General features: G+C 45.4%; 1 protein-coding gene across 1 annotated transcript in view; it reads left to right on the forward strand.

Moving 5' to 3' along the window:
- LOC137522699 (L-amino-acid oxidase-like) overlaps window positions 1–10,217 on the forward strand; it is a 37,143-nt gene extending 26,926 nt beyond the window's left edge. Inside the window, exons 4-6 of the mRNA XM_068242766.1 lie at window positions 1,891–1,959; window positions 7,245–7,378; window positions 9,308–10,217. Coding sequence (XP_068098867.1) covers window positions 1,891–1,959; window positions 7,245–7,378; window positions 9,308–10,091 — 987 coding nt within the window. The 3' untranslated portion in view covers window positions 10,092–10,217. The remainder of the gene's footprint in view (window positions 1–1,890; window positions 1,960–7,244; window positions 7,379–9,307) is intronic.
- Window positions 10,218–22,214: the final 11,997 nt, after the last annotated feature.

Genomic DNA, 22,214 nt, shown 5'->3' on the forward strand with positions numbered 1-22,214 from the left:
CAATGTTTACAATCACCATGGCTGCTGTCATTGTATCACAGGAAGAAATAATCATATTTTGTTGAAGCTGTTTGCAGCTAGATTTGCTGTGTAAATTATCTAAACTTTAGATAAGATATATAGACAAGTTCCTTGTTATAGTTCGTTTTTCATCTCGGATCCGCTTTAACTTGAACTGAGCCTGTGGTCTTCCATTTCCTCAATATTTTCCTACCTGTGGAAACAGACAGCTGAAATTTCTGAAGCAGCTTTCTGTATCCTTCCCCTAAACCATGATAATGAACAATCGTTGTCTTCAGGTCATTTGAAAGTTCTTTTGATACCCCCATGTTGCTACTCTTCAAAGAAAATTAAAAGAGGAGCGAAACTTACAATTGACTCCCTTAAATACTCTTTACCATAATTTGATTCACCTGTGTATGTAGATCAGGGGTCACTGAGCTTACCAAGCCAATTTGAGTTCCAATAATTAGTGCTAAAGGTTTTGGAATCAATAAAATGACAACAGTGCCCACATTTTTGCACCTGCTTATTTTTGTTTAAACAATTATTAGGTTTAGCAGTAGAGACGGGGGGGGGGGGGAGGGGTACCTCAAGAGAATTGTTTAAAGAGAAACCAGTATGGTGCCAATATTTTATTTAAAAATAAAGGTGCCTTTTTTCAGTTTTGTGTCCATCACTATTTACAAGCCCATATTTTCAGAAATGACAGTAATATACTCTATTGACATACATATTAAAAAAAAAGTTCAGACCCTAAGGTATTAATGTATTTTTTTTATTGTATTTTTTTTCTTTTTATGCAAAAGTTTTATTTGGGTATTTATGGGAGTGTGTAGGAGGTAAGAAGTTAATTTTAAATTATGTGTAGGTCTTTTTATTGAAATAAGTGTATGTAGGTGTAATATTACTATTTGGCCACAAGATGTTCTTGCTCAATACTTTCCTGAGTGTACTATAAGTACGTGAACAGGAAGTAATGTGTGCATGTGTAATTCACTTTGGTAGAATGACTGTAGGCATCTCACTGATGCCGGCAATCATTAACACAGGGACTTAGATTAATGAATTGGAACTGCGTTCCCATTCACTGATCTCCCTACTAACCGACGGCACTGATAATGAGCGTGGGATACGGTGGGGAGCGCGCACAATGGCAATGCTGCGGGAGGAGTATATCTACGCCTCTGGAACTGGAACAGTCCTCCCACGGATATAATTGAAACATAATCTAATTTTTTTTTTATTGTTCTGGAAGTGACGATATGTATGATGGCAAAACACGTTCAAGTTCCTCTTACATGTTATCTTCTGTAGACGAAATTGGTTAGGATAATGTGGGAAGTGAACGTTATTCATGATCATGTGACTTGGACCAGCCAAGGAGATATGTACAAGCCATTGCATGATCAAGTGCCACTGCTTCTACCTGTTTTTTTCTTATGTGATGGCCAGGGGTGTAGCTAGAGGGGACTGCAGGGGGGCGGCCAGAACTGTTTGGGATCCCAACTACTAACCTTCCCCTCCTCCGATACAGGGGACTATACTTTAGATCAGGTGTCTTTGTGGCTATACTTGTTATGGGTGTGAAGATCATGATGGCCACACTTGTCATATGACCCTTGTGAGATGGTCCCCAAGGCCATAAAGGGCACCAAGGGGAGGCAAGGGAAGGGGTGGGAACATGGGGGGGGGGGGGGGGGGCATGAATTGCAGTTATGCCACTGTTGATGGCTTTTTAAATATCTTCTTGACAAAAGGCTTTTTGTTTTCCATTAGCCCTCTCACCATTATTTAACTTTCAATCCTGCCTCCCTAAACTTTATAAATAGTACAACCCTTGGGAAACTGAACTTCACTGTTTGTCTAATTTTATTTTCCTTTGTTTAGTTTGTTCAGGAGAATAATGGAAAGAACTGCAGGGAAATATTGGACCAGCTTGACGGAGCTTCTATTCAGGTAATGTTATGTTATCTCTATTGAAATAACACTATCTGCATTGAATAATGCTCTCATTTGTCATGTTAAAGCAAAGCTGTCATAAGTTGGGCAATGTAAAGAGAACATTTGATGAAATAATACATTATCCCAAGTTATCTGACCCCCATATGCACAAATCGTTAGCAGATATGACCCCCATATGCACAAATCGTTAGCAGATATGACCCCCATATGCACAATCCTTCAGCAGATATGACCCCCATATGCACAAATCGTTAGCAGATATGACCCCCATATGCACAAATCGTTAGCAGATATGATTCCTATATGCACAAATCGTTAGCAGATATGACCCCCATATGCACAAATCGTTAGCAGATATGACCCCCATATGCACAAATCGTTAGCAGATATGACTCCCATATGCACAAATCGTTAGCAGATATGACCCCCATATGCACAAATCGTTAGCAGATATGACCCCCATATGCACAAATCGTTAGCAGATATGACCCCCATATGCACAAATCGTTAGCAGATATGATTCCTATATGCACAAATCGTTAGCAGATATGACCCCCATATGCACAAATCGTTAGCAGATATGACCACCATATGCACAAATCGTTAGCAGATATGACTCCCATATGCACAAATCGTTAGCAGATATGACCCCCATATGCACAAATCGTTAGCAGATCTGACCCCCATATGCACAATCCTTCAGCAGATCTGACCCCCATATGCACAATCCTTCAGCAGATCTGACCCCCATATGCACAATCCTTCAGCAGATCTGACCCCCATATGTATAATCCTTCAGCAGATCTGACCCCCATATGCACAATCCTTCAGCAGATCTGACCCCCATATGCACAATCCTTCAGCAGATCTGACCCCCATATGCACAATCCTTCAGCAGATCTGACCCCCATATGCACAATCCTTCAGCAGATCTGACCCCCATATGCACAATCCTTCAGCAGATCTGACCCCCATATGCACAATCCTTCAGCAGATCTGACCCCCATATGCACAATCCTTCAGCAGATCTGACCCCCATATGCACAATCCTTCAGCAGATCTGACTCCCATATGCACAATCCTTCAGCAGATCTGAAAAAAAAGACCATTTACTCACCTAGTCAGAAGACCTCCTGTCACGATCTCCTCCTGTCCCGACCTCCGGTCCCGACCTTGTGGCGCGCAACTCCCACGATCCTCTTCCTACGTCACGTCCTGCCTGCAGGGCTACGGGAAAATGGCCGCCCGAAGCCCTGCACTGCACTGGTCTGGCGGCCTCTCTGATAGGCTGCCGGCCAGCGACAACAGCACACGTCACGCGCGCCGCAGCCACTGACACCGGAGCCGCGGCAAAGATGAAAAAGAGCCGCATGCGGCTCCGGAGCCGCGGGTTGCCGACCCCTGCTCTAGCCCAAGGGCCCCGATGCGGTCGCTACCTCTGCAACCCTTATTGTTACGCCACTGTTTGCCCAGGTTTGTGAAAGGAGTACTTAGCTTTATTACTGCACATCTGGTACACTACCTCTTTAACTATGCTGCTATTTTACTGTACAATTTTACAAACTCAAGTGGATCGCTGTGGTATGCTAGGCTGTGCTGGCAGTTACCATGGCGTAAAGGATGTAGGAAGACGCAGATGAAAGATGAAACGCTGGCATATTCAAAAGCCTAGGTTCTCAACACATGGTATGCATGTGGGGCACAGGAAGTCTGTGAACGTGCCATAGGCAGGGGCAAACCCAGCATTTTCAAGGAGGGGACTCCTGAAAGGTCTCCCTCAGCCACGCACAATACAGTATAATAATGTGGTAGGACATCATGCTGGGTACACATCATGCAATTTCCCATCCTGTCATCTGACAGGATGTGACAATTATTTCCTAAATGTCCGATTTGCTCCCGATCGACAATGGGATTGATCAGGAACAGTTTGGATCGATAATCTTTTACAGATAATCTGTAATCTGTAGAATTAACTGTAGCAGGGAAATAAGGGGGGCGGTGCTGTGAGCTGCAGGATGTCTGCAGAAGATATTCTGGTGTCTCAACTTGTGCCTTTCCCCAGACACTGCAACGACCCTGGTCTGAGGGGGGATTCTGGGCAGCTGTAATCCCCCCCTGCGTTTGCCTATGATAGGCAATCCATAATAGTACGTTTGAGGCTAAATAAATGAAAAATCAATTATAAACAAACCTAATTAGGCATTTCTGATTAGTTAAAAGTGCAGTACCGAAAAATCTTTGAAAATCATTAATACACAATTGTGGACTATTTCTAATCAAAAGATATGCATTAACATATTACCCACAATAGAGAGTACTGCCCCATTCAGTCATTAATAAAATGGTACATTTTAAAATATTGTTGAGAAATACTGTTTTAAACAATATAAATGTATGTCAATGACAGGTGGACAGTTCTTTCAGCTGACATGTTACTTCAGATCTTACAGAGTACTGTATGTTGAAGTGATTTCAGCAGGCATGTGTGACGTGGGTACCACAAGGGCAAGAATCACCATTAGCAGCCGGTGTTTTCTTACTTAGACACCCAGAGGTAACCTGATGCTGATGAGTTAAATTTGAATCCAGCTAATCAAGTTTTAGGCAAATATCAGAGGTTCATTGGGAGAAAAGGGTTGCTACCATTCACAGCAAAAGTATCCCAATTGTTACCTTAACTAATAATTAACACCTTAATCCATACCAGCGTCTATCAGCATGTTTCTGTCAAAGTATGATGTCTATGGACCCTTTGAGAGGCCTATTTTTTAACATTGAGGCAAATCCAGTGACATTACCTCCTTATACTCACCTGCTTTTTCTGTGTTCTCCAAATTTTCCTCAGCAGTCAGCAATTGATTTGAAATGATAAGATAGTATCAGAAGCAGGAAATTTGGGTGCCTGCTAGCAGCAGAAATTAGGACGCCATCATAGGCGCCTTTATAAATAGCGGCTATACTGTAAAATTTGGGTGCCCATGGCACCTGAAAAAATAGCAGGGTCACCATCAATGCAAAAGATGGCAAAATACAGCTGCATCTTTTGCATTGCAAGTGATCCCGGGCACCCAAATGTCACAGTATAGCTGTTTTTTATAATGACGCCTACATTTGTGTTATTACAGCAGACTGGTGGCAGGGGTCAGTTAAGGCTAGGCCTGTGGGGGGGAAGGTTAAGGTTACCCATGGTGGGAGGCGGTTAAGGTTAGCTGTGGGTTGGTGGTTAAGGTTTAAAGCGGATCCGAGATGAAAAACTAACTATAACAAGTAACTTATCAATATATCTTATCTAAAGGTTAGATTTTTAGATGTTTACACAGCAAATCTAGCTGCAAACAGCTTCAACAGTTTCTGATTATTTATTCCTGTGATACAATGAAGGCAACCATGTTCTGTTTGCCACACTACACACAGGCAAGCTGATAGCATCTCCAGCCCTCAGCCTGTGAAAACTTCACTCCTCCCTCCTCCCCTCTGCCTCTGAAATCTCTGGCTAGTAACCTCCTCCTCCTCCTCCTGCCGAGACTGAGCTCCCATAAGCCCTTGCTACTTGGGACTGAGTGCCAAGGCACTCTGAAAAAGCTGTGGGCGTGGCTCGTTTAGTTTACAGGGAAATAGAATATTAAAACAAAACAAAAAAGTATTTGGCTTGAGGAATGCCCTATAAACTACATGAAAGGAACACAATTATGCAATACGTAAAAGTTCATCTCGGATCCATTTTAAAGAGAACCCGAGGTGGGATTTAATTATGTTAGTGGGGCACAGAGGCTGGTTGTGCACACTAACACCAGCCTCTGTTGCACCATGGTGTGCCTCCAGGACCCCCCTGCGCGCCGCTGTCCCCTCCGCCGTGCTAGCGACACGCAGCGTGTCGCCAGCACAATGTTTACCTATGCGTGTCTGTCAGCGCCACTCCCCCACCTCCTCTGTATCGGCGCTACCTGCCCGTGTCACTTCCCTCCAATTAGCGGGAGGGAAGGGACGCAGTCGGGTAGCGCCGATACAGAGGAGGCGGGGAGCGGCGCTAACAGACATGGCATAGGTAAACATTGTGCTGGCGACACGCTGCGTGTCGCTAGCACGGCGGAGGGGACAGCGGCGCGCAGGGGGGTTCTGGAGGCACACCATGGGGCAACAGAGGCTGGTGTTAGTGTGCACAACCAGCCTCTGTGCCCCACTAACATAATTAAATCCCACCTCGGGTTTTCTTTAAGGAAGATGTAAGATTGCAAGCAAAATACAAGGAAAACTTGTATCAATAAGACAGGTGCCATACTGCAATTAGACAGGCTGATTAAAACAGGAGTCCAAAAGAAGAACTGTGAAGAGTAAAATACTACAACAACCTGTGTGTTTTACTGTCTCAAACATTTAAACCAGGTTTTCTCAACCAGGGTTCACTGGAACCCCAGGGTTCCTTGAGTATTCTGCAGCGGATCCTTGGCATCCCCCCCCCCCATCATGGGGGTTGGTGGATAGGGAGCAAACTGGAATAGGGGGTACTGTAAAAAGTAGCATTAAATTCATATTAATAAGAATATTAAAAGGGCACAAGAATAACGAGACATTATAATGGGGGTAATATAGGGGGTACTACCTATAAGTTTTTTTTCCCCTGTTAGCAGCTGGCAGGAAGACTTGCCCTGTGACCAGAGCCGGGACAAGGTCCTTCAGCACCCAAGGCTGATACACCAAAGTACGCCCCTCCATCCCTACCACCCCAGCCGTCACACACTGATTGCTATTGGGCTAAGAGGTACCCCAGTGCCCCCAACCCCACCAACCCCTTAATCTCTAGTTATCTGGCTTGCAGTCATTGCCATGTATCCCCTTTTCTTATTTCTTTCTACTTCAAACACAATGGGGAATGACAGCTGAGTGAATTGTGCGCCCCCTCCTACACTGCACCCTGAGGCTGGAGCCTCTCCTGCCTCTGCCTCGGCCCGGCCCTGGGGGGTAGTAACATAAACAGCCACATCAGCTTTTAAAGACCATGCCACCTTCAACATTACTTGCAGGGGTTCCTTGAAATCCAAAAAGTATTTGCAGGGTTCCTCCAGGGTAAAAAGGTTGAGAAAGGCTGATTTACACACTTTGCACCATTGACCAAGGGGTAACATAGTAGCCAGGCATGTCCTGAGGAAGCAAGCAGACCTGTAAATACTTTTTGAAACTGTCCATTCACTTTGAGAACAAAAAAAAATCTATGAACACAAGTCTATCCTAGTGAGACACTTATTCTTATATATTTTATGTTTTCACTTTTGAAATAGTCCTTTTTAATGGATGAGGGACGTCTGAGTTATGGTGCCTATCAGATGTTTGGGGACTACATGAACACAAATGGTCAGGCCTACTTGTCATATATGGAGGCTGCTCTGGACATGAATGTCTTTAAATCTGCAAGGTACTGTAAACCGTAGAATGGTACTGTGCTTTATATTTCTCTATTTCTTTTCACATTGATCCCACTCAGGGCCAATTCTAGACTTTTTACTGCCTGAGGCAAACTTGTGAGGATGCGCCGCCTGATTTAGAATGATCGCACAGCACCGGGCAATTTACTCTGCTTCATTTAATGTTATCACATGACATGCTGCAGCTCAACACAATGGCACACTGGCTGGCTGTGAGACTGTGAAAAACTGCTCACCCTCAGCCACTCCATTCCTCCTCAGTCAGGACAGCAGTGCCACCTCCTCCCTTCTGCTGTGCAAATCAAATGAAACACTGCTGCTCTCCTGCCTCCCCTTCCTCCTCACTCACTGTCAGACTCCTCACACAGCACAACAAGCTGCTTTTCCCCAATGATGACATCTTCACCTTGCTCTCCTCTAGCTTCTTCTCCTACTCTGACTGCATGCTGTAAGTGTAAACACTCAATACAAACATGCTGCCCCTGTAATCTCTGCCGCCTGATGCAAATGTTTCACCTTGCTTCATGAGAGAACCGGCCATCCTCTTGTCCCACTTAAGTTGGACATGCTGCTCAGGCCTTTTGAAATGAGCGTATCAAACAACAGTATAAACAAATGTGCTGCAACTTAGATATGCACCCTATTTTTTCATGTGTGGTGCAATTTAATCTTTAGTTCTGCTAGTATTTTCATGTATATGAGATTCCAAGGAATCCAAAGGACCCTTCTGGTAGTTCACATTATACCTTATTGACCGGGAATCTGCCTGACTCAGGAAGGCTATCTCTACACTTTACTTCATTTAATGCCCTCAGTCTCAAGCCCTTATTCAATTAACTTTTTCTCCTAAGTTTTTTCCTAGGTGATATTTTCACACCTTATCAATAAAATGCCTTTTAAGCCACCAGCAAGCAAAAGAAAAAAATTGTCATTTGACTTGCACAGCAGAAGGGAGGAGGTGGCACTGCTGTTCTGACTGAGGAGGAATGGAGTGGCTGAGGGTGAGCAGTTTGCTTGTCAGACTCACAGCCAGCCAGTGTGCTATTGTGTTTAGCTGCAGCATGTCATGTGAGAACATTAAATGAAGCAGAATAAATTGTTGGGTGCTGTGCGATCATTCCAAATCGAGGGGAGGCATCCTCACAAGTTTGCCTGAGGCAGCAAAAATTCTAGACCCGGCTATGGGAGGAAGAGTTTAATAGGTACTTAGGCTTAGCTGGCGTACATCTCTAACACATTTATAAACTTCCTAGCTGCTCATATGTGCCAGGATGTGTGCCAAACAATGCATACAGGTTCCAATACATGTGAAGTGTCAACCTGTTAAAAGTTGTAGCCACACCCCTTCTAGGCTTACATATGATTATCCAAACCCACATATAACAAGACCACGCCCACTTTTTTATATGACTCACTGTGTACCCCTCACAGGTATCCTGTCCTTGGTGCACAGAGGTGCCCAAGATCTTCTGGGATGCTAGCAATGCACCCCCCCCCACACACACACACACACACACGCACCACCACCACCACCACCAATCAGGCACGCTTCAATTCTATTTAGAGAGGATTACAAACTATTCTGTCTACACAGCAATCAGTGCAGCTTTATGCTTGAGGTACCCTTTCTTATTGAATAGTAAACACAAACACCTGTATAATTGAACAGAATAGTGCTATATAATTGAACAGAAATTGTCAATGAGATGCAAATAAGTCCAATTTCCATGCAAATATAAGGCAAATTGTATACAGCTTGGAACTGAGCACTTCACAAATGATTTGGATTGGTCCAATTCCAAGCATTAACATTATTATTGACCAACTCTATAAACGAGTAATAATAACAATATGCATGAAGGGTGACGAGGTTGACAAAATTGTGAAAATGACTTTCAATATGTTTAAATGTTTTCTAGGTTGGATGAGATCACTGGAGGATTTGATCAGTTGCCCTTGGCTTTAGCCCGCTGTTTAGGAAATGTAATCAAGCTGAATTCTACCGTAGTTAAAATCATAAGGAAGGCAAAATCAGTAATTGTCCAATACCGTAAAGGTAAATCTGCCCCTATCACCAACATCATTGCAGACTATGTGCTTGTCACATCCACTGCAAAGGCCACAAGACGTATTGACTTCAGCCCTCTGCTCAGTGATGAGAAGACTTATGCATTGAGATACATTAACTATATTAGTGCAACAAAAATATTTTTGGTTTGTAATGAGAGATTCTGGGAAAGAGATGGCTTACTTGGTGGGAGAAGTTACACAGATCGTCCATCACGCTTTATGTACTACCCAAGTCATAACTTTACTGGTGGAAAAGATGTCCTCCTAGCATCCTACACTATTGGAGAGGATTCTTTGTTCTTCCTATCACTCAGCGATGAACAATGCGTAGATGTGGTTCTAGAGGACTTGGCCGCCATCCACCAAAGACAAAAAGAGGAGCTCAGAAACCTCTGCCCAAAAGCTGTGGTGAAGAAATGGAGTCTGGATTCAAATTCCATGGGAGCCTTTGCCCATTTTATCCCATACCAATATATTTATATGTATGAGCACCTATCCCAACCTGAAGGTAGAATACATTTTGCTGGAGAACACACATCTGCTCCCCATGGTTGGATTGACACCGCTATTAAGAGTGGCATAAGAGCTGCAAAAGATATTTATGAGGATGCCAAAACATTTCTCCACAAATGAAATGTGAAACCCCCCTCACAGGTGCATCATATTATCGGTATATATTTCCTGATTAAATACTCAAAGGTTCGCTATGTTGGAATTCATTGTTGTATGATTTTTAACATAAGTTGTGAGAAATGAAGTTTAACTTGATAACCACAATTCCCTTCTTTCATGGTTGATGTCTCTGAATCTAACCCTCTAATTTTCACTTTTGACCTATGCTTAAAAGGGGTAATACAGTATTACACTTTGTAATACAAATTAGATGTTAGATTCGATATATACATCAAATCTAATAGAAAGAAAATATTTCTCTGATGAGATCTGATCCAATATCAAGTGGGGACATGCAGCAAGATGGTAAATTAAAAATATCAGGTAGCTGGGCGGGTCTTAGGTGGAGCTTCCCACTAGACTAACAGCTTGGATCATTTGGCACTACAGAGCTGGCTCCCAGTTTCAGCCCGCCGCTAGGGTACAAGCAGCCCACACGAAGGCCTCACCCTCTGCAGGGGCCTCGGGCCCCCCATGCTGGTCTGCCCTGTGCTGTGCCCTGTGATGCTCCACGGCACCCTCCTGTCCTGCAGAGTTGTGGTGAGTAGAGTGACTCGCATGTCCATGATCTAGCGCCAAATCGCACTGCTCTTCTCTTCTGTACCGCTTACTGTCTGGTAACTAGGGCTCCGGCCTGCCCCTCGCATCATGATGTCATCATAGGAGGTGCTGGCCAGAACCATCATAACCAGATGGTAAGAGGCAGAGGAGAGCAGTGAGATTCAGCTCTGGATCATGGACATGTGAGTCACTCTACTCACCACAACTCTGCAGGACAGGAGGGGGCTGTGGAGCATCACAGGGCACAGCACAGGGCAGACCAGCATGGGAAGCCTGAATACTCTGCAGAGGGGAGGACATCTTTCTACCTATGCTGGGCTGGGTGGTGGTGGGGGGAGGACACCTGTCTACCTATACCGGGCTGGGGAGCGGAGGAGGACATCTGACTACCTATACTTGGCTGGGGGGGGGATCAGTCTACCTTACCTATACTAGGCTGGGGAGTGGGGGAGAGGCACAGGGGGAGTACATTTGACTACCTATACTAGGCTGGGGGGGGGCATCTTTCTATTTATACCGGGCTGGGGAGGACATTTGTCTACCTATACTGGGCTGAGGGGCGGACTGGGGGGGGGGGACATCTGTCTGCTTATACTTGCCTGGGAGGGGCATCTGACTACCTACACTGGGCAGGGGGAAACATCTGACTACCGGGATGGTAGTCCACCTACCTCATGCCCTGGCCATGCCCATTTCTTGCCTCTGCGCACTGCACACGTGGCTCCTTTGGGGGATGGGGGCCTCAAATTATGTGCCGTTTGGAGACAAAAAAAACCTTAGCAGCACCCCTGTTTCAGCCTGACATGGTTGTATATGCATTTGGTACCTCACCCCTGACAGCTCGAGTGGTAGTGGCATTCTGAAAGCTTCAGTTGGGTGAGATCATCTTGTGATGGGGTGCTGACATATAGTAGCATGGAAGAGGTTGTGAGCCATGAATTCCTTGTGCAGCTTGGCAAGCCCAATGCATTATACAGCACAGCCTAGATGACGGGACGTTCATTGTTAGAAATACCTTTTTCAAGCTATTTTTTGTGCCCCAGTATATTATAGTGGAGATTGTGGTGTCTATTTATCAACTGGGTGCAACTGTGTATATTTTACATTTGAAAGTAAATGTATTATTTGTTTGTATTCTTCTGTGCTTGACCTGTTTCTCCCTGCTTTCTGGCACTATGCAGCTTGCCTATCAGTGATATCCTGAAATCAATTGGTTGTGCCTAGACACTTTTAGCAATTTAAGATACGTTTATCTGTCTATTTTTTTTTTTAACTGTCTGGTCTTGGCTTTTTGTATGTAATCTGACAGTTGGTTTTTTACTCTCAAATCTGTCAGGCTATACTTTTAGTGTCGGGGGACTTGCATCTTCGTGCAATTTTTCATAATTTTTAATAAAATATGACTATTTTCTGGTTACCTATGGCACACATGTTCTTCTTTATGTTGAGAGTTTAATCTGTATGATGCGTGCGCTTTACAGTAGTGGTTACAGGACACCCCATTACCTTATCAATTATCTCTAGTTTCTTCAGCGAAATGAGAAAAAAATATATAGATAGATAGAGCAGGGCTTTATGGAAGAGTGAGGAAAAAAAAGTCATTACCATTAAAAATAAGAAAGCACCTCATTTGCTTGTCCAGTTATGTGCTTGTTATAACTTTTTTTGTGCATTGCATTTTTTCTGATTGTTTTAAGACTTTATTTTTAAAAAATGAATACCAATAAAAATGTGAGTAAAGTAAAAAATAAATAAATAAAATAAGAAGACACATTATGAGTTTGACAAAAGGCATGTGGGCAACTCCTCAAATGTATGGAGGAATATGGAGGAAAGTGCTCTGATCAGATAAGCACAATTTGGGTAAAGACTAGAGATGGCCCGAACGTTTCGCCGGCGAACGGTACCCGGCGAACTTCGGTGGTTCGCGTTCGCGGAGAACCTCAAACTTTTCCGGAAGTTTGATTCGCCCCCATAGTGCATCATGAGGATCAACTTTGACCCTCTACATCACAGTCAGCAGGCACATTGTAGCCAATCAGGTACACTCCCTCCTGGAGCCACTCCCCCCTTATAAAAGGCAAGCAGCGTCAGGCATTGGACTCATGTGCCTGCAGTAATTAGAGAAGGGAGAGCTGTTGCATAGAGAACTATAGGGAAAGCTAAAGTTAGGCTCTTGTAGGCTTCTTAGCTTGCTCCTTGCTGATTTTATTGCTAAAAAAGCACCCCTCAACCTCAACAGCTCTTTTGACAGCTAATCTTGTTCTTGTGATCTAGTGTGTGTGTGTGTGTGTGTGCGTGCGTGCATGCGTGCGTGTGTCCCACTGACACTTGTGTTACATAGACTGCCTTGGTAATTCCTACTGTGTGTGCCACTGCCAGGCCCAGCACATTCAGTGACTACCTGTGTGTGTGACAGGTGCACATTGTAATAACCATCACTGCATATACCTACCTGTTGTTCACACTGCACCCACCTACCTATGTGAGTGCACGCAGTGTCACTGTGCCTGTCCGGTACCTGTCTGTGTGTGACAGCTGTACATTGTAATATCCATCACTGCATATACCTACTTGTTGTTCACAGTGCACCCAGCTACCTACGTGAGCGCACGCAGTGTCACTATGCCTGTCCGGTACCTGTCTGTGTGTGACAGGTGCACATTGTAATACCCATCACTGCATATACCTACCTGTTGTTCACTTCAGCCAGTGCACCCACCTACCTACGTGAGCGCACGCAGAGTCACTGTGACTGTTCGGTACCTGTCTGTGTGTGACAGGTGCACATTGTAGTACCCATCATTGCATATACCTACCTGTTGTTCACTTCAGTCAGTGCACCCACCTCCCTACATGAGCGCATGCGGTGTAATATACCTCTCCGTGCATACCTGTTAATTGCACCTGTGTGACTACACATTGTATTAGTCAAGTCAGTGCATACCTTTTACTTCATCCCCCCCCCCCCTGATATGAACAGAACGGACAAAACAGATAGAGGCAGAGGTAGAGGCAGACCCAGAGGATGGCCACCCGGCAGGTCTGTGCAGGGTCGTGCTGATGTGATTTTGTGCGGCCCTGGACCAAAGTACAGTACTCAGAAAAAGGCACGTCCCATCAACTCCCAAGATTGTCAGGACGTGGTTGACTATTTAACACAGAACACCTCATCTTCCGCAGCCATCAGCGCTACTACAAGCACCACATCCGCTACATTTGACACTTCGCAGGAGTTATCTGGTGGTGAAACCACTGATTCACAGCCATTATTGTTACAACAAGATGAAGGCGTTAAGCAAGTTACACCACCTCATATGTCTGAGTTAGCTGGTTACTCTATGGACGTAACGTTTGAGGAGGAGGAGGAGGATGAAGTACCTGCTGTTGGTGCAGTGTATGAGGTGTCTGAGGCACGCGAAGCTGGGCAGGATGATTATGATGATGACGATGATACGGATGCCATGTGGGTTCCCAATAGAGGAGATGAACAGGGGGACAGTTCAGAGGGGGAGTCAGAGAGGAGTAGGAGGAGACGAGTTGCTGAAAGAAGCAGGGGGAGCTCGTCGTCAGAAACAGCTGGTGGCAGTGTCCGGCACCATGAATGGCCACCTATGAACAGCCAGCCAACATGCCCTTCAACGTCAGCTGCTGATGCCACCATAGTGCCATCACCTCAGGGGGACTCAGCGGTTTTGACATTTTTTTATGTGTCTGCCTCAGATCAGAGCAATGCCATCTGTTCTCTCTGCCTCCAAAAATTGAGACGTGGAAAGGCCAACACCCACGTAGAGACAACTGTCTTATGAAGGCACATGCAGAAAAGGCACAAACTGCAATGGGAAGAGCACCTGAGCAAAAGCAGCACACAAAAGAAAAGCCACCCTCCTTTTCCTCTTCCTCCTTCAGGTGCAGCATCTTCAGCCGCTTTATCCCTTGCACCTTCACAGCCACCCTCCTCCACTCTGCCTCTGACCTTGAGTGGTTCCTGCTCCTCTGCCCACAGCAGCCAGATGTCTGTGAAGGAAATCTTTGAGCGGAAGAAGCTAATTTCTGCCAGTCACCCCCTTGCCCAGTGTCTGACAGCTGGCTTGGCGGAACTGTTAGCTCGCCAGCTGTTACCATACCAGCTGGTGGACTCTGAGGCCTTCCGTAAATTTGTGGCCATTGGGACACCACAGTGGAAGATACCAGGCCGCAATTATTTCTCTAAATAGGCGATACCCAAACTGTACCGTGAAGTTGAGAGGCAAGTGGTGTCATCTCTGGCACACAGCGTTGGGTCAAGGGTCCACCTGACCACGGATGCCTGGCCTGCCAAGCACGGTCAGGGCAGGTACATTACTTACACAGCCCAATGGTTCAACCCGGTGACCGATGGCTAGCAGGGGAGTACGTGACTGTGCAGTGGACCAACTTGTGACACCTTTACGGCTTGCAGGCAGGCCTCCTGCCACCTCCTCTCCTCCTGCTACATCCTCTTCGCTATCATCCTCCTCCTTGGCTGAGTGGCAGTTCATCTCTACTGGTACTGCCATCTTCTCTCCAGCTACACAGCCCCAACTCCCCAGTGCCTCTGCTGCATGCCAGGTACGACGGTGTCACGCCATCTTAGACATGTCTTGCCTCAAAGAAGAGAGTCACACTGGAGCAGCTCTCCTGGCTGCTCTTAACAAACAGGTGGATCAGTGGCTGACTCCGCACCAGCTGGAGATCGGCAACGTGGTGTGTGACAAAGGCAGCAATCTCATGTCCACTTTGAATTTGGGAAAGCTGACACATGCACCCTGCATGGCACATGTGCTGAATCTAGTCATTCAAAGATTTGTTTCAAAGTACCCAGGCTTAGAGGACGTCCGGAAGCAGGCCAAGAAGTTGTGTGGGCATTTCAGGCGGTCTTACTTGGCCATGGCACACTTTGCCGAGATTCAGCGGAGAAACAAGTTGTCGGTGAGACGCCTCATTTGCGTTAGCCCGACTCGCTGGAATTCGACCCTCCTCATGTTCTCTCGCCTTCTAGAACAGGAGAAAGCCGTCACCCAGTACCTCTACAATTACAGTAGAAGGACACACTCTGGGGAGATGGGGATGTTCTGGCCCAACACCTGGACACTCGTGCGAAATGCATGCAGGCTCATGCGGCTGTTTGAGGAGGTGACCAACCTGGTGAGTCGCAGTGAAGGCACCATCAGCGACTTGATCCCGTACGCTTACTTCCTGGAGCATGCCGTGCGTAGAGTGGTGGATCAAGCTGTGGAGGAGTGTGAACAGGAACAGTTATAGGAGGAGGCGTTGTGGGATCAATTCTCATCAGAACCAGATGTTTCCTCAACACCTGCGGCAGCACAGAGGGGGAGGAGGAGGAAGAGTCGTGTGGGGAAGAGGAGTTAGACTCGGATGATGAGGAAAGTGTATCTTTGGAGGAGGAGGTGGCGGCAGAACAACAACTGCAGCCAGCGTTGCAGGGGGCTTGTGCTGCTCAACATTCCCGTGGTATTGTTCGTGGCTGGGGGGAGGAGGAGGACTTTCCTGACGTCACTGAGGAAGAGCAAGAGGAGATGGATAGTACTTCAAAACAAAAGGAAGTGAAGTACCAGCACTCTTCTTAGATTGCAGCAAGGGACTGGACTGAACTGTAATTGGCTATAGACTGCAAGAGTACAGGTCCCTTTAAGTAGCGTGCACGGGCTTGAAGCACAGAGCAATTTTATAACAAATGGAGAGGTGGAGCAAAGCCAGAACTGCATATGGATTGTTTATTAGAAAATGGATAAAATAACTTACATTAAGCGTGCAGTTGGAAGCATAGCGGATGAAGTGGGTGCCAGGTCTATGTCCCCCTGCGGATGTCCGCTTCACACAAACTGCACTTGTTCACCGCAATCCCTTTTCAGTGCTGGCTTTGCTCCACCTCTCCATTGGTTAGGAGATGGATAGTACGTCTGCATCCAACTTTGTGCAGATGGCGTCTTTCATGCTGTCCAGCCTGTTGAGGGACCCCCCGTATAAAAAAACTCAAGAGGATTGAGCTGTACTGGGTGGCCACGCTACTAGACCCTTGGTATAAGCACAAAGTGGCGAAGATGTTACCAACTCACCTGAAGGCAGAAAGGATGCAGCACTTGCAGAACAAGCTGGCAACTATGCTTTACAATGCATTTAAGGGTGATGTCACAGCACAACATAATAAAGGTACCACTGCCAGTAATCGTTCTCCCATGTCCACGCAGGCAAGGACAGGACGCTGCAGCGATCTCATGGTGATGTCGGACCTGCGGACATTCATTAGTCCAACGCCTCACCTTAGCCCTTCCAGATCCACCCTCCACCAACGCCTGGACCGGCAGGTAGCCGACTACCTGGCCTTAAGTGTGGATGTAGACGCTGTGAGCAGCGATGAACCCTTGGACTACTGGGTGTGCAGGCTTGACCTGTTGCCAGAGCTGTCACAATTTGCCATCCAACTTCTGTCTTGCCCTGCCTCAAGCGTCCTGTCAGAAAGGACCTTCAGCGCAGCTGGAGGCATTGTCACTGAGAAGAGAAGTCGCCAAAGTCACAAAAGTGTTCAGTACCTCACCTTCAGGGATGGATCTAGGGGGGGGGGGGGGGGGGGGGCAAGCGGGTATCTTGCCCCAGGCGCAGTTTGTTGAATTCTTAAAAAGGCGGCAAAATGAATGGCAGTTTAGGCGCCAAAACCTGACCTTTAGGTGCCAAAACCTGACCTTGCCCCAGGTGCAACTTGGTCTTGATCCGTCCTTGCTCACCTTTATCAAAATGCCCCCCATCCAGGTGTTAGACCCCTTGAAACATCTTTTCCATCACTTTTGTGGCCAGCATAAGTGTTTCTAGTTTTCTAAGTTTGCCTCCCCATTGAAGTCTATTGCGGTTCGCGAAAGTTTGCGCGAACCGAACTTTTGCGGAAGTTCGCGGACCCGGTTCGCAAACCGAAAATCGAAGGTTTGGGCCATAGTAAAGAGGCACCCCAGTATAGACATAATTAGATTAAAACCAGTATAAAAACAAAAATGGATGAGGTGGCTTACCTCAGCGAAGCAGTCTTTCTTGAAGACAAAGGAGGCTCCCTTTGCTAAATCAGCTATTGCTATCTGGCACTGTTATTGGTCTGAAGAAGTGAGCTTAGACCTGTGAAACGCGTTACCTGTGCTAAATAAAACTCCTTTGTCTTCAGAAAAACTGCTTCATTGAGGTAAGCTACCTCATCCGTTTTTATTTTTATACTGGTTTTAATCTAATTTTATCCATTAGTGGTGCGCCTCTTTACCCAAATTGTGCTTGTACACCCCCAACATACCCTGTAGGAGGGGTTCAGACAGACCTTTTAGGGTCTAGACCTAATGACTGTCTGTCACCATTTTACCAAGGATATCGACCGCACCTAGGTCTGGTTGGACCACCCAGAGTGGAGTCGTGTTTGTTGTCTCTACTTGCTTCCTGTGGTCGGTTGCCCCTTTGCAACCCACCTTTGTGAATAGCCAATCCATTTTAACCTTATATCCTTTTTTGTATCAAAATTACTGCGCTATTGAGCTCCTGTTTTTGTTTCCTGTGCCTTTTCTATTCAGGGTGTCAAGACACCCCAATCACTGCACTGATCAGATGAGACTAAAATTGTACTTTATGGCCACCAAGAAAAATGCTATGTCTGGCACAAACCTAACACATCCTATCACCGCAAGGGGAGGGAAAGATGGATGATGGTGCTAAATATAGGGATATTCTTGAGCAAAACCTGTGTCAGCCTGCCAGTGATTTGAGACACTGAATGGAGGTTCACCTTCCAGCAGGATAATGACTCGAAGAATACTAATAAAGCAACAATGAAGTGGTTTAACCAGCCGGGCGGTATGGACGAGCTCAGCTCGTCCATCACCGCCGGAGGCTGCCGCTCAGGCCCTGCTGGGCCGATTTTCATCAAATAAAGAGCAGCACACGCAGCCGGCACTTTGCCAGCCGCGTGTGCTGCCCGATCGCCGCCGCTCTGCGGCGATCCGCCGCGAGCAGCGGCGAAAGAGGGTCCCCCCAGCCGCCTGAGCCCAGCGTAGCCGGAACAAAAAGTTCCGGCCAGCGCTAAGGGCTGGATCGGAGGCGGCTGACGTCAGGACGTCGGCTGACGTCCATGACGTCACTCCGCTCGTCGCTATGGCGACGATGTAAGCAAAACAAGGAAGGCCGCTCATTGCGGCCTTCCTTGTTTATTCTGGGCGCCGGAGGCGATCGGAAGAACGCCTCCGGAGCGCCCTCTAGTGGGCTTTCATGCAGCCAACTTTCAGTTGGCTGCATGAAATAGTTTTTTTTTATTTAAAAAAAAACCTCCCGCAGCCGCCCTGGCGATCTTAATAGAACGCCAGGGTGGTTAAGGGGAAACATTTAAATGGAATGGAATGGCCTAGTCAATTTCCAGACCTCAATTCAATGGACAATCTCTGGTCATACTTGAACATTGCTGTTCACAAGCAAAAACCATCCAACATGAAGGAGTTAGAACAGTTTGGCCTTGAGGAATGTGTAAAATCCCAGTAGCAAGATTTGGCAAGTTCATAGAAACGTGGTGGTGGTGGTGGGGAGGGGGTAAAATAGTTATGCACGCTAAAGTTTTTAGTTATTTTATCCTATTTGTTCTTTGCTTATCACTACACAAAATAATGCATCTTCAAAGTTGTAGGCATGTTCCATGAAATTGTGTAAACTCTTAAATAATCCATTTTAATTCACTTTTACAAGTCACTGTATTATCGTTTCTAAACAAAAAATGTTACCCTTCCCCATCCTTCCTCAGTAAATTTATAAAGCCGCAAGAAATGTTTTTTTATTTCTGGCTGGGAAGGGTAACAAGTGATATATGGTACATTACTTTTATAAACTCGCTGCTATAGCTTCTACTGAGAGAGAGTTTGAAACTTCTTTGAAATCATCTGATCTTTTATGATGGTAGAACATACCTGTAAATGTTCTGTTGGCCTTGGTGTCAATATTTAAAGGCAAGGGCTCAGGAGTAGAACTGGTTCAAAATATTGACAGAGCATTTGGGGTTGAGTCCTGCGGGTAGGGGATTGTTTATTTGTTCCCCCTCCCCCCTTTTTTTTTATTTTGAACGTATGTTGTAGATACGTATGTTGTAGATAGTGTGAAAGTTAATTGTTGATGGTACCAGTTTTGGATGTAACCTAGAGAGTTCCAGACTGGTACAAGAAATAATAAATTGGTGTTTTTGATCATTATGATTTTTATTTTTTTTCCCCTTGAATCAATGTAATGACATGTATGAGTTATTTTTTTACATTTTTAATATACTGTATATACTCACATATAAGCCGACCCGCGTAAAAGCCGAGATACCCACTTTTCCCTCAGAAACCAGGAAAAAGTGATTGATTTGCGTATAAGCCCCCTATCCAGTATAGCCCCCTCGACAGTAGCCAGATGTGTCCCCAGTGCAAGTCAGCCCCTCTCCCCGTAGCCAGATGTGCCCTAAAGATGATACAGTTGTGTCTTAAGATGCCATAGATATGAGAGACAGTGATTGCCACACAGGAAGAATCCCCAATCATTGCACTGCTGACATGTTGCTTGCACGCTCCGCTTCACAAGCCAGGGGACATAGGTAGTCTTGGGCAGAGTGCACTCTGCACACCATGTTAGAGGGGATGTAAGGCATGGACTCAACAGGGAGCTAGCTGCCAAGAGCAGGATCACTAGTGCACAATCCTTAAGCTCCTGTGCCAATACCAAAACCTGATCCACCATCTGTTATGCTCCACTGACTCGCATGTAAGCTGAGGGGGTAACTTTTCAGCACATTTGTTTTGCTGGAAAATTAGGCTTATATGCGAGTATATACAGTACGTATATTATTTTATATAACTTGGGAGTGTTCAACCATTGGTGCTTGAGTTATCTGTTATTAAAGAACATAAATCATTGAAGAAAAAAAAACAAAACAGCATGATGGTCCAAATAGTTTCTAGCCATAAGAAACAAGAGAAAATCACACAACCACCATTAAAAGCCCAAAATACATTCTAACTCTATTCCACATGATCCATAATGAAACAATTTAACAATAGCCAATCCAACAGAACAAGGTCCAGGAGAAGATAATAGTGATTAAAACAGGAAAGCTCTACAATACTTTTATTTAAAATAAGTCAACGATCAATCAAAGATATAGGTCTTTAAACATTTCTACTGTTGTGATTTTACTTATATCATAAGTTGCTTTGTTCAGTGGTATTCACTTCTGCTTAGAAACACAAGTTATAATAGAATCTAATGTCATGAATTCCGGGCAATATAAAATGCATAACATGATGGTTAATAAATTAAGCTCCCCTATAAATAGCTCCAACGTTCCACACCTTTGTTCATAGAAATAAGGTAAACAAAATACTATATATAGTCCAGGAATCTCCATCAGAAATGACTCATATGTTTGGTGGGATTATCAGGTCATCTACGAAACTGCAGCTTCTACGTAGAGTACTTTATGAAGATCCTCTAAGCACTGCAACAGCCATTACAAGTCATTTACAGGATCATTTTGAATCTGACAAGAAAACATGTTTTGACACTGTGATATCTATTACGTGTATAGCTATAAATATGAAGCTGTACCTCAGACTAGGTAAATTTTGCAATCACGTACTGTACACTCCCTACCAAGCAGCAAGAGAACTCCATGCGTAAATGAACCATACATTAGAAGTCTTCCCTGATGTATGTTTGTAAATAAACAGGATGTTGGAAACAGGGCAGTTTATAGGCTAAAATGCACCCAGGGTGAGGGTGTAAAAATTGCCCCCCCTCCCCCCGCAGAGCAAGGTATAGGTGCCCACAGTATAGGTAAGCCAGGTCTAGTTGCACTCAGTATAGGTCCCCCCAGTATAGGTAGCCAGGAATAGGTACCCCAGTATAGGTAGCCATCTATAGGTCTCCCCATTATAGGTAGCCAGGCATAGGTGCCCCAGTATAATTGCCCCCAGTATAGGTTAGCCAGGTAGGTGCCTCCAGTATAGGTAGCCAGTATAGTTGCCCCCAGTATAGGTTAGATAGGCAGGTGCCCCAGGTATAAGTTAGATAGGTATGTGCCCCCAGTACAGGTTAGCTAGGTGGGTGCCTCTAATATAGGTAGCCTGAATAGTTGCCCCCAGCACATTAGATAGGTAGGTGCCCCTGGTATAGTTTAGTTAGGTAGGTGCCTCCAATATAAGTAGCCAGTATAGTTGCCACCAGTATAGGCTAGCTATGTAGGTAGTTGCCCCCAATACAAGTTAGATAAGTAGGTGCCCCCAGTATAGGTTAGATAGGTAGGTGCCCCCAGTATAGATTAGATAGGTAGCTCCCCCCCCAGTATAGGTTAGATAAGGTAGGTGCCCCCCAGTATAGGTTAGATAATTTATATAATTGTTATACGCTTTAATAAATTTGTACTAATTGCCCTGAGCTCCCTTACATATCTTATTTAGGTTAGTGTAACGATCGGTGGGCGCAGAGAGTATCTGATTA

The sequence above is a fragment of the Hyperolius riggenbachi genome, chromosome 6, assembly GCF_040937935.1.
Source record: "Hyperolius riggenbachi isolate aHypRig1 chromosome 6, aHypRig1.pri, whole genome shotgun sequence".
In the NCBI taxonomy this organism is placed as follows: Eukaryota; Metazoa; Chordata; class Amphibia; order Anura; family Hyperoliidae; genus Hyperolius; species Hyperolius riggenbachi.